Below are 13,705 nucleotides of genomic sequence, written 5' to 3'. Positions count from 1 at the left end.
AGCCCAAATGGTGTAAAATAAACTTAATCAGCATCAAGTGTAAACTCATCCATTTGAAAGTTATTTGTTTAGTACAATATATTTTTATTATAAAACTTGAACCACCAGAGGCATGCGTTATATATAGTCTATAATCTAAAACTCAATGAAGGCCATTAAGAAAATAAGATTTTTCATATTCACTTTATATGTTTGATATTAAATATTGAATAGGTGATTTTTGTTATATATAGCTATATTTGCATAACGTCAAGGTTTGCCTCTTCGAGCTAATTGTGCCATAAATATGTAGCAAGAAATTAAGGAGAAAATCTCATATCTGTTAATTTAAGGACAGAATGATTGTACCAATCCAATCTAATAAAAGTAAATCAATGCAAACAATAGAATTACAAGATTATGAAATGCCCGACGATTGCTATATAACATGTGTTATTCTTGTAGGACCATTCAGTATTCCATCCATAAAAAGAAATCAGGTAGTTGATCTCTTATTTCTTAAATTCCATCCTTGAAAGGATGGATTATATGTCATGTGCTAGCTATTTGCACAATAATCATAGTTTTCCATTTCTCTTATTTGCCTTTATGTTTAATTTCATTTTATGATTTTATTTGTATCTAATAATATATTTTAAATTTATTTATAGGATGAAGACCACAAGAATACATCTAAGCGTTATACAGCTTTTGATTGCAATTATGGTTTATCTCAACCATGATGAAGTTGAGGGCTTATCAAAGAAGGACCATGAAGCATTGGAGAGGCAACTAAAACTTTTAAATAAGCCAGCAGTAAAAACTATTAAGGTCGATTTTTATTCTTTGTTTTGGTCTGTTCGCGAAGTAATTCATAGAGTTAAAAAAAATATTACACATCAATAATTTATATACTTAAAATCAGTAACAAGTTATATTATTTTGTAGACCGAATATGGAGATATTTATGACTGTGTAGATTTCTATCAACAACCTGCATTTGATTATCCTTTACTGAAGAATCATACTTATCATCCTCAGGTATGTCTATTTCGTATATAGATCATTATTTATCATTATTGTAGTACTTGTATTGTGAAAGTAAGAATGATTGTGATTCTTGAATTTTTGTACATGATGCATACAGATGAAACCATCTCTCTCCCTATTAAAGCGTAACAAAAAATCGTCAACATCCAATAGCTCCTCAAAAATCGGGCTTAAAGATGGAGGTTGTCCAATGGGAACAGTTCCTATTAGAAGAACTACGAAAGAAGATCTCATTAGAGAAAGGAGATTTAATGCTAGTTATGCTGGTGGCGTCTTTCACGTAAGCTGCTCCTTTATAAACTACTTTTGTTTATCCTAATTCACTAAGATGGAAATTGAAATAATTATATGCAATAGCAACAAATTAAACATGATCCAAGTGGGAACTCCACTATTGTTACCATCCTTTTGGATCTCTTATGGCAACTCATGATTTCCATCTTATTTTATAAATTTATTTTAAGATTTCGAATTTATGGGATATTTTTATTTTGATACCTCGTTAAGAACTTGTAACTTTTTTCAAAAAAGGTATATTTTTATTATCAACCAATGGGAGCATATTGATTTGTGTTACTTATACTTATTTGAACATTTAGTTTGCTCTAGAACAAACAATAAATGACCCAAATCTCAAGATTTCGGGAGCTGGAACGACAAGTAGTATTTATAATCCAAAGGTTCTTCCGAACCAGTGGAGTTCATCGATCGTGAAGGTACAAAATGGTCGTGACCAAATACAAGCTGGGTGGCGTGTAAGTATTACTTTTATGTAACTTTGCTAAGTAAAATTCAATCCCCCGTTCTTGCTTTAATTCTACACAATAGAATAGCAAAAGTTGATAATGAATAATATGTTGATCTAGGTGGATCCAATCCTTTATGGCGATACTCGTACTCGATTTTTCTCATTATTTAAAGTAAGTCTTTTTTATTATTATTATTTATTCAAATATTAGTGAGGCATGCTTTAGCAAAATATCCTTAATTACTCAAGGTTATTAAATTTGTTACATTATGACATAGGCAGGCACAACTCAGTGCTTCAACACACGTTGCCCTGGATTCGTAATTGTAAATACGCAAATACCTTTGGACATGGTATTTCCAAATCCCCCACCTGGACGCAAATTCCAAGAGACATTCTTCATTCAAAGGGTTAGATTAATACCATATTGAAATTTCATCTCAACTGAAAAGTAACTAAGAGCATACATAATCATTTTTTTATACGCAGGATTTGAAAAATGGAAGATGGTGGCTCCGTTCATGATTTCACACAAATTGGTTTTTGGCCTCCAGAGCTTTTTACGGGATTAAAGGGTTTTGCATCACAGGCTTCATGGGGTGGAGAGGCATTTAGTTCAGTCCCTACTTTCCCTCCAATGGGTTCTGGTCGTTTTCCTAAATTTGTAGATACCGAGAAAGATGCATTTTGTAGCAAAATTTCAATTCTTGATTCTGTTGGCAACACTCGGGATCCCGCGGTATCAAGTTTTGAAGATGCCCACTCCCTATACCGGGTTGCTAATAAACCAATTACCAATAAGGAATTTGGGCATGCGGTCTTTTTTGGGGGTCCTGGTTCTAACAAATAAATGACATGTATGTTTAGCCTAGTATTAGGAAATGATTTTCACTTAAGCTACTCTTATTTGCATCAACGTCTCAGTTATTAATAAATGAAAAATAAGTAAGCTTTGGTCGTACTTGTACTGGTATTTTGCATTAACGTCTCAGTTATTAATAAATTAATTCCCTATACTATATATTATTTGATGTCATACTCAAGCAGCTCGTTTAAGTAACAAATACTCAAAATATATATACACATAGTAGTTGGTTACATTGCCATCCTATCTTAGGTTTTAAATATTACCCGAGAAAGAATTCAGTTCAGACCAAAAGGAATTCACATATAAAATCATACCGTATGAGAAAAAGAACTCTAAGTAGCTTTCCAATCTCCAAAGACAAATCCTAAAATAAAATAAAATTTGGGTAGCAGTATTCCACGCGTGAGATTAAGCAAGAAATCAGAAGTAGAAACATATGAAAATATAAATTTGTTCCTACTAAGTCATTTAACCTACTTTTTCTTTTTAATCTAATAAAAATTGACCGACATTTTAAACCACTTTTCTATTTTTTTTTTTCATTTGTGACAGGTAATTAATATATTGTATGGCTTTACCAAATAATATTTGATAAAATAAAAGAAAACTACTTGCTATGTTCATTTATAAGTAGCTTATTACAAAAATTGGTTAATTCATAAAATATTACTATTATTAGCCAAATATTACTAATATTAGCCAATTAGCTATTTGTAGCAAAAAAAAGTCAAATTTTTGCTTTCTTTTGAGTGGGTGTTGTAGACTAGATTGGGTACATCTTAAGATGATTTGGTGAAGCTTTGAGTTGGTTGAATTGAAAATTCGAAGTAAAAACTGAACATGAAAAACAAAATATGTATACCACACCGTGTATCATTTGTGTATCACATATGTACCATATTTGTATCAATTGTGTATCATATGTATATCCATTATACCAGTGTGTGAGATACATTTTTAATATAAATGTGTCGCGGAAGAATCTTTTGAACTCGGTTTAATTACGAATTTTGATTTTCCAATCTTCCTCAAATTTTGTATATTGACTTATCTATAGGTTTTCAATGAATTTCAACTATACCCATTGAAAAAGTTCCTTTTTTGCTTAGATTTTTGGAATATTATATTTTTTTTTGTATTTCATCACCTTATTTGCTACCTCATCCATGAAATTTTCTTTCCGTCGTGCATTTAATATTGCTAATCACGCTTAAAAATATGTAAGGAGATTGTTGCATGTAATTCTTTGAGGAAAAAAAACCTTATTTATTTGGTTTTTCAACTTTTATATGTGCATGCCTAGTTTGGTAAGTTTATGACTAATGGCTAGAGGTTGATAAGTTGAAACTTATTTAGGACATTTGTATAAGTTTCCCTAAAATAAATACTATGTCATTGAATATTAGGCGAAGTGATCTTTCATCTAGTATATTCCTTAAGTGAGAGGGAGATATATCACATTTTTTTTTTCTTATCTATGTAGGTTATGACAATTTGAAAATAGTTCAGTCATGCTTTATGCAACAAGATATGCCAAGCAAATTGTTAATTTTAAAAACTATGTAATTAAATAAATTTGCATTCATTTCATTGTTATATTACATAAACAAACATAAAATTTTATTCTTGGTAAAGGCATCTTAGAATAGTAAATATGACCAAACAAAGAAAACAAACTGATTTAGAGTAGTAGAGACCTAGAGATTGGTTTTGTTAAGATCAATCGGATCCTTTTTTAACGGAGTAGTCATTTATTAGATTAATTAAAATAAACTGAGTTCAAATACGAAATAAAAAAGTATCGGGGCATCATAAGGTTGTGTTTTCGCATTGTGACTTTTGTGTTAGTATAGTAAAAGTGTTGTGATATTTTGTTATAAAACAAAATTGTGTGACTTTGGTTGGAAAAAGAAAACATAATATGTCACATTCTATGAAATTTACTCTCTTTTTTATGGTAACCTTTTCAGAACATACGGCAAAATTATTTTTCGTTGAATTGCTTGGGATCTTTAAGCATATAAAAATCAGTTATTCTCAAGCAGCAAAACTCAACAAGCTTTGGGTGTCCCACCAAGGATGTTGATATTCCGCAATAAACAAAGTATATATGAGTCCGAAACCTAAATAATTAGTTTTGAGACTCAAAATATTTTTATACAGTTAAAAAAATATTACCTTTCTAACTAAAACGTAGTATTATACTGTGTTTTTTTTAACGAAAATTTAGCCGTTAAAGTAAAACGCAGTATAATACTGCATTTTAGGAAAACACAGTATAATACTACATTGTAGGAAAGCGCAGTATTATACTGCGTTTTGCCTTTTAAAATATAACTATCCTTCTTCCCCACGACAGAAAACAGAAGGTTTCAATTAAAAAAACCAACCACTTTCCAGCGGTCCTACCCCCCCCCCCCTACCCCCGATTTAAAAAAAAAATCGAGTGGACCCCACCCGTCACACAAAAAGTAAAGATTGTAGGTCCCGCATACAACCCAAGCCTTCAATTATTGTGGTTTCCTTATTTCGGGATCAAAATTTTAAATTTTCGACATTTCAAAAAACATAAATCGAGGTATTCCGATTTAGTTTATGTCGAAAATCGTATAATAATGCATATTTGTTGTCCTGAATGTGTTTCCACGTTGTTTTGTGTTTTGTTTGCAATTAAATTTGTATGTTATTTTTATCTAGATTAAATTATTAGTGTTTAAAAATATAGTTAAAAGTTGAGAAATAAATTTTCTTGTTAATAAAAATGTTCATAAATTTCTTTTACTGTTTTATATGTAATTTCGTGAATGTCATGTTATTAAAATATGTTTGTTGTTTTTATTTAGTTTAGATTATTTATTTTCTTAAAGAATAGTGCCTTTTTAGCGTAGTAAAATATAGAGCCTTATAGCGTAGTAAAATATAGAGCCTTTTAGCATAGTAAAATATAGAGCCTTTTAGGGTGTGTTTTGTATGAAGGAAAATGTTTTCCATGGAAAATGAGTGGTTTTATCACTTATTTTCCCTTGTTTGGTTGGTGAGTGAAAAACATTTTCCGGAAAATATTTTCTATTGTTTGGTTAGAGAGTAGAAAATATTTTTTTTAGGAAAATATTTTTTATACAACTCTCCTCCCCCTCCCCCTCCCCCTCCCCCCTCCCCCCCCACCCCTCCCCCTCGCCCCCCTTCCCCAAGTCTCTAAAAATTGACACAACCCAAAGCAACTAAAGTGTTGCTTTACTTTTTTTACGTAAAAACCACGAACTTTCGAACCCGTAAACTTTATATTTTCTAAACCCGTAAACTTTCAAACACATAAACCTCTAAACTCATAACTTTGGAACTTGTAAAATTTCGAACCTGTAAGCTGACAGATGAAAAAATTAAAATTAAAAATATATATTAAAAAAATATTTTTTCTGGGGGGGGGGGGGAGGGCAGGGGCAGGGGGTATGTGGCAGAAAAATAAAAAATAGAAATTTGAAATTAAAAAAAAGTAAAATATCTTTTTTTTCCGCGGGGGGGGGGGGGGGTGGTAGAAAACGAAAAACAGAAATTGAAAATTACAAATAAAATAAAAAAAACTTTTTTAGTGGGGGTGGGGGTGAGGGTAGGGTTTGGCGGGGATAGCAGGGTGGGTGGTGACGGAAAAAAACTGAAATTTTGAAAAAAAATCCTTTTGGAGAGAGAGGTGGGGTGGGGTTTGGGTGTGGAGGGTGTGGGGGGTGGGTAGGGGGATAGGGTGGGGAAGGTTGAGAAGCAGTTTTGGAAAATGTTTTCCCTTCTCTTGATAAGGAAAATATTTTCCTCGGATTGAAGGAAAATGAGTTGATAAGGAAAATGTTTTCCAAAATATTTAAGCCAACCAAACATGGGAAAATTGGAAAACATTTTCCGGAAAATATTTTCCTTCACACCAAACACACCGTTAGAGTAGAATCTCTGTAGTTTAAGTACCTCCTAACTACAAACTCTATCCAATTATACTTTAGAAAAATTAATTATTTAATTTATAAAACAAACACACTGAACTAACAAATTAATATATGCCGTCAAATTATATATCCAGCGTGGAACTCATAGATATATATACTTTGTCCAATTAAATACTAATTATTTAATTTATAAAACTAACAAAATTGTAAAAATATTGAAATTCACACACATTAGAATTCAGGATAGCTTGGTGCTACTAGGCCTCAAATATCGATCCTGGAACCCATAGATATATAATCTGTCCAATTAAATAATTAAATATTGATTATTATAACACAAATAAAATTGTAAAAATATTGAAATTGACACACATATGAATTAAGGATAGCTAGGTGCTGCTGAGCCTCGAATATCGAGCCTGGAACCCATAGATATATAATCTGTCCAATTAAATAATTAAATATTAATTATTATAAGACAAACAAAATTGTAAAAATATTAAAATTGACACACAAAAGAATTCAGGATAGCTTGGTGCTACTGGCCTCAAATATCGAGCCTGGAACCCATAGATATATACTGTGTCCAATAAAGTAATTAAATATTAATTATTATAACACCAACACACAATTAATATTGTTTAATTTACGGTAGACGACATGGACGTACCGCCTGTGCATCCTGGACCTTTCTCGGATAAGATATTAATGTTACAGGGCGATCATAGGTCCGCCTATGTATGGGAGAGAGAGAGAGAGTGAAGCAGACTCTCCCCGCCAGGAGAGTGGACGACGTGTGGGACTTTAAGAGGGAGAGAGCTTTCGATCCTCACGTAGTCTAGCGCCTGCGTGATACAGACTTCTATAGGATTTTTGAGATTGGGCGGCTGCAGCTTGACTGGTCTCTGATCACGGCGATGATAGAGCGGTGGCGATCAGAGACACACCCTTTTCACCTGCCCATTGGCGAGGCCACCATCACGCTTCAGGATGTTTAGGTTTTATTTGGGCTGCCTGCTGATGGACTGGCCGTTGCACTGCCTCAGTATATGAGATCTATGACGCGTGCTTAGTATTTGGACTTGCTGCAACAGTTTACTGGTTTCAGGCCACAGGGTGAGGATGCAGCTAGAGGGGGCAGTCGCCTTGCTGTGACAGCTATTAGACACCATTTGGAGGTATTGCACCCCGACATCACCGGCGAGACAGAGGATCTACATATTCACCGGTACACGAGTTTGGCGCTGCTCCTTCTTTTTGGGGTGTCTTGTTCCCGAATACTTCGGGAAATCTAGTGAGTATGCGATTTCTACATCAACTTCAGTAGCTAGATGAGTTACCCTAGTACAGCGTGTGTGCTGCTGTTCTCGCTTACCTGTACAGGATTATGTGCCGGGCTAGCATGGGCACCCATAGCGACGTATGTGATTTTCTGCCGCTTCTACATGTGACAACATATTCGAATACTCTATTCATTACTTCCAATTCAATATAGTCAAAATTACTCTTAAATTTCCCGTCGACTTTGTTTGTTAGGTTTGGGCTTGGGAGCGGTTACTGCCATTACAGCCACCTCTACCACCATTACCTCCGGATGTAGCACCTTCATTACTCCCTCTAGCTAGGAGGTGGGTTCTCCAGCGTGGAAACTACCGAGCCATTGATGCTCATCATAATCTCCCCCTTGTCAGGGATGTGTTGGATATGCTGGAGGCTGCACAGGTAAATATGTACCTAAACTTACTTGTTATAAATTCACTTGTGTTGCGCATACTCATTTTTATGTTATTATTTGATAGTTCATCTGGACGTCATACAGCAACGAGTTGATAGCTGGCCTGCCCGATTATTGCTCTATCGGTCGACTGATTTGGAGCACTTCCGTCCCGCTGATGTGCCTCGATGTTGTGGAGCATCATGCCATAGAGCGGGTAGTTTGCTAGTTTTACCGTCCGTAGACTATACCGAGGGAGCCTGCATGGGAGGCTACACATTATTAGCGGGATGATCGTTCGAGGGTGGACGATGCATTTGTAGCATGGCAAGAGGCGCAGGTCCATACTTGGGAGCAGCGAGAGGACCTGATTCCACCACCACCTTCACAGATCCAGGCGGCGACTATTGAGATGTATAAGTCATGGTACCGCCGTCACACCCGACTGATGATCGGGAACCCCGTTCATCAAGCTAGCGGTCGGTTCAGACCATATGCCCGGAGGCAGTAGTATGTTTTTGTTGGAACCCATACTTATAACTGTGATATAGCGTTATGTAATTAATATTTTAAATGTTGTGCAGGCTATTGGTCATCATTTAGTCTACCGGTTGGGGCAGGAGATGCAGCAGCATGCCGATAATCCTACACTCCTTGAGTATGGCCGGCAGGTGGTAGAGCTGGATCTCTGGACACTGCAGCAAGCCAGAGAGGACGAGAGGTTAGATCACGTTGCTGAGTACGTGGCGCCAGAGCAGAACCATCGGGGTAGGCCTGTCCGAGGCAGGGGTCGGGCACGAGCCAGGGCTGCCCCACGAGGCAGGGCTGTCCTACGAGGTAGGGGTGCCCTACGGGGTCATGGGGGACGGCGAGAAGGCGGTCCCCAGCAAGGGGGCGGTGAGGCACCTATTGACCCACCTGTTGAGGCACTTGATGAGGATCTTGGAGATGATCAGCCGGGTTATTTCCCTCAGCTAGACGAGCCTTCCAGTAGAATGCCGTCATATATCCTTCAGCTGGATCTGCCAGCATCGCATGTCACCCCGTCAGATCCATTGTTGATCACGGGTACATTCGACGAAGATGTAGAGCAGTTCTTTTCAGGCCCATCTACCGCAGCTGAGGATCGGCCGACCAAAGACGTGGATGGTGGGCGCAGGTTGAGTTTAGGCTCATCCCCGGCGGTTGATGCGGATCTATCACAGGCGCAGGTATGTTTGTATTACTGTTAAATTTTAATTTGTTTTTTTTCCTTAATAATTTGCCATAAATTAATTTTTAATTTTCTTATTAAGGCTTCGTCCCAGCCCATCACAGATCCCACTGTATGCGATGATGAGGACACCACGGATGCTTTTTCTCAGGAGCCCGACGAGACCATGGTGAGAAAATAATTTTGACTTAACACGTACATTACTAATATACATTTTCATATGCTAAGCTTAGTAATTGTTTTGTAGGTTGCTGACGGACCGACGACCCCTTCTACCTATCTTGCCAGCTGTACTGACGATCATGAAGCTGCGCATCCTCACATAAAGAGTGACGTGATGAGGATGATCCTGATAGTGTATCCGGGCGACAGGGGATGCGCCTCAGGCCAGAGGCAAGCACACAGACTGTGGGACTCATTGATTTTTTTTTGTTTGTATTTTGTGTAAATACTACATTATGTAAATAATGGCAAGAATTTTATTTTAAAACAATTTTAACAACAATTTTATTTTAACAGTACAACACAAACACAAACATAGCAAACCTAACATAACACAAATTCATTACAACTAATGAAAATACATGACAAGGGAAACATAAAGATACACTACTACGCTCAACACGTACATGTCATTCTTTAGTCACGACCACCTAGTATTCTCTGCTCCAACCACTTGAGTTGGTCTTCCAGCTTATTTTTGTCACGACTCCAGTTCACCCTCCATGAACTATCATGACGGCACCTAGTCTCTACGACTAGGTAAGCCTAACAATGCGGAAAATAACCTAAACGTGCGGAATAAATAGTCAAACGCCAAAAATAACTGAAGGAAACAATATTTAAATGTTGCTCGGCATATACACACAACTCCTCAATAAATCTTATACACTATCCCAAAACCCGAAAACTCACGGATCCACAAGCTGTGATAACACTACATAGCTCTAATCTCCGGAATATCTAACAAGAACAAAAAGTACAGAAGGGCTAAATACTAAAATGCAGGAATAGAAAGAGACTCCTCGATCTGCAGACGCGACAAATATACCTCGAAGTCCCGTAGAATCGCCTCGCCTCAAGAATGGTATGCCTGAGTAGAGGTACCTGGATCTGCACATGAAAAACATGCGCAGAAAGGGCATGAGTACACCACAGCGGTACTCAGTAAGTGCCAAGCCTAACCTCGGTTGAGTAGTGACGAGGAAGGTCAGGGCCCTACTGAGGTCAAATAAAAGATATGATTTGATAGTGTAGAACAGAAAATAGTATAAGAATGTACAACAGTGAAAGCAACACAGATATAAAGAACAACAACAACTACGCAGGAACAATGTAAACACCGAAGGAAAATTCAACTCAAACCCCTATGATATCTGTCACACCTCCTTTTTTGCTACACCTGTGAGGGTGTCACGGAGTTTTTCCAATTAAAGGACAATCGGAACGGGATTTATTATTAATATTCAGAGTCGCCACTTGGGAGATTAATGGTGTCCCAAGTCACCGGTTGAATCCCGAACCGAGGAAATTATGACTCTGTCAACAGTCCGCGAACCAGAAATCCGAGTAAGGAATTCTGTTAACCCGGGAGAAGGTGTTAGGCATTCCCGGATTCCGTGGTTCTAGCACGGTCGCTCAACTGTTGTATTTGCTTTTATCCGATTTTTTAAACATATTCTAACCTATGTGCCTTTTATTTTAACCGCTTTTATTTTATTTCTTTTTAATAAGAATTGCAACGTCGTGAAAATGTATCTCGAACCACGTCACACCAGTGCACCCGTGGCTTTTGACGCATTTCGACTTCGTTGAGATTTAGATTTGGGTCACATAAATGTGCACCCGCATTAAGGAAGGTAATATTATTAAAATACGCGCCTAAAGCAACTACGCTTTTATTATCTTTGGGAAAAACCGTGAAATTCGCTAAACAGCTCACCCGAATTCTAAGTATTTTATGACATTTATTGAGGGCCCCGTGGTTTATTTATCTGGTTTAACGAGGCTCATCTCATCATTTTTATTTAAAGGCTAATCCTAAATTAACTATGATTTTTATTGAATTTGTCTCAAAAGAAGACAACTGGTTAATTCACATTTATAAATCTGGGCCTTAAATTCAAATTCAATTTCAAACAAAAAGGGAAGACCCTTTTAGCTCGAACTTGTTACCTAATTCAAAGCCCAATTTTATATTTGTGAATCAACTTCTATATTCCTAATATAATTTTTAAAGGTTTTAGACCTGGGCCCAAGAGCAACAATAGAAGCCCTGCGCTGGGCCAGCTCTCAAGGTAACCTAACAGTATTTGTATACTTCATGGGCCAAACTTTTAAGGCCCAGTATTTCAATCCAGCCACCATGAACCGAAAGCCCCATTGATTATCAAAGAAATGAAGAGGGAGGGCTTGATGATCAACTTTACTCAAAATGTGATATCAATTAATAAAGATTAACTTATAAATCCTCTTACTCCTGTTAACACTTACGTCCAACAATTAACCCTGCAATAATGTAACACCTAACACTTAAGAGTACTTTAAGACCAATACACGTTGTTTTATAGCAGCTTTAACAGGCTAGTATATTCCAATATTGTTAACTGCTTTTGATTCCTATTTTTAAAGTAATATGGCAACATGGAAAGCAGCACCAATTTACATCGAACCCAACACCACTAGACAGATCTCAGGCTATTCACAATTGAACTCAAATTAATTCACAGTCCTTTACAAAAGGAGTCTAATAATCCTACCTAGCACAGTCTTAGAATCAACAGTCCCAAAGGCTTACAGTTCAATTGAAACGAATCCAAACAGTTCTAATTAACATAAATCAGTAATGAACCTACAACTACATGTTGAACTAATAATGAAAGCAAAACGGAGTTGTATGGTAGGGAAATTTCATCATTTGGATTTCACAAGTGTCAGGTACATTGAGTGAAGCTTCATGCTATTAGAGATAACAAGGGTACCTGGAATTGGAGCAAAGCAGAAGAAAGGAGTCAGCAGCAGAAATGAGAAGCAGCAGTAATGCCAAATCAAACTCGAAGTCCAGGAGTGTTTTGAAAATCAAACGGGGTAGACCAAATAATCCCAGCAGTGCCAAAATACTTTAGACACCCAATTAGCTATCTCAAATCTACTCGAATTGACCCATAACAATCTCAACGAACCAGAAATTATCCAAAATCAAACAATCCAACTTGAAAATTGCTCTAGAATCAAACTAATGGATCTCTGAAATTTGAAACTAGAAGAATAGATCTCAGCAATTAGAATTCAAACTAACTTGAATTATCTGGTGGAATAGTAATGTATTTTTTTTGGATTTTTATCGATTATCTACTGTTTTTGGATTTTTGAAAGCTTAAATTTTAGAATCAGGCCTGAAATTCAAGAGGAAACTTTTGGGGGAACTTTTGGAGGCTCCCAAAACTTCTGAATCAAGGCAAATGAATGCCTATTTATAGGTGAACTTAGGGTCCAATTTCAGATTTTCCCTTTTCCTATTAGTCCCTATTTTAATTCTATTTTTACCCTTTATTTTCTGACTTGTTACACAAGCAACTACCCTAATTTTACTGAAACCTGCACTATAGTCCATCCTAGAAGGTTCTATACCCATTACAATTCCTATTCTATCCTTACCTTGGTTCTAAAATTACCCATTTGGCAAAACATGCCATTTTCAATCCCTAAAACACCCTCAAACCTCTCCTAGAATTACCAACATGTTTTAATTACACTTAACCAATTTATCCTGAAACCTAAATTTATTAAGGCTTAAACAGTAATTTAAAGAAAAGCCCTAATTAACCAGTTTCCAATTGAACTAATTAACCCTAGCTAATACCAATTATGGAAATTCAAATGATCTAAACAAAACTACAGCTAATCATGAAACTAATCTGTCAGAATTTTGAACAACAGGTAACAATTAACATAATCAAAAGCTAACCAGAATCAAAATATATCTATCCAAACAACAGTCAAATTGAAACTCTATAGCCCTAATTGCAGGAAAAAACAAACCCTAATTAAAGCTAAACAAACAAGTCAACAAAATCAGCAAAGAAATGAACAAGAGGCTTACTGACTATGGAACGAACTCTGGCCAGCCATTGTTGTTTGAATCCTCCGGGATTCTTGACACGTAACATCCTTAATCGTGTGTTTTCAAAAGAAAACACGT

General features: G+C 36.3%; 1 protein-coding gene across 1 annotated transcript; it reads left to right on the top strand.

The window, feature by feature from the left end:
* Nucleotides 658–2,688, top strand: LOC109233849. Its single transcript, XM_019399702.1, has 7 exons — nucleotides 658–810; nucleotides 928–1,020; nucleotides 1,127–1,309; nucleotides 1,629–1,784; nucleotides 1,896–1,949; nucleotides 2,056–2,187; nucleotides 2,267–2,688. Exons 1-7 carry the CDS (start codon nucleotides 703–705, stop codon nucleotides 2,300–2,302), a joined length of 762 nt encoding a protein of 253 aa, XP_019255247.1. The 5' UTR covers nucleotides 658–702; the 3' UTR covers nucleotides 2,303–2,688.

The sequence above is a fragment of the Nicotiana attenuata genome, chromosome 10 (assembly GCF_001879085.1).
Source record: "Nicotiana attenuata strain UT chromosome 10, NIATTr2, whole genome shotgun sequence".
Lineage (NCBI taxonomy): Eukaryota > Viridiplantae > Streptophyta > Magnoliopsida > Solanales > Solanaceae > Nicotiana > Nicotiana attenuata.
This window is presented reverse-complemented; position numbering and strand designations above follow the sequence as displayed.

What these genes read in the sequence shown, in the direction of transcription:
- LOC109233849 (XM_019399702.1), top strand. Translation starts at nt 703, where the DNA reads ATGGTTTATCTCAACCATGATGAAGTTGAGGGCTTATCAAAGAAGGAC. An exon ending in ATCATACTTATCATCCTCAG is followed by an intron (nt 1,021 to 1,126) that starts GTATGTCTATTT and finishes TGATGCATACAG; the next exon opens with ATGAAACCATCTCTCTCCCT. An exon ending in ATGCTGGTGGCGTCTTTCAC is followed by an intron (nt 1,310 to 1,628) that starts GTAAGCTGCTCC and finishes TTGAACATTTAG; the next exon opens with TTTGCTCTAGAACAAACAAT.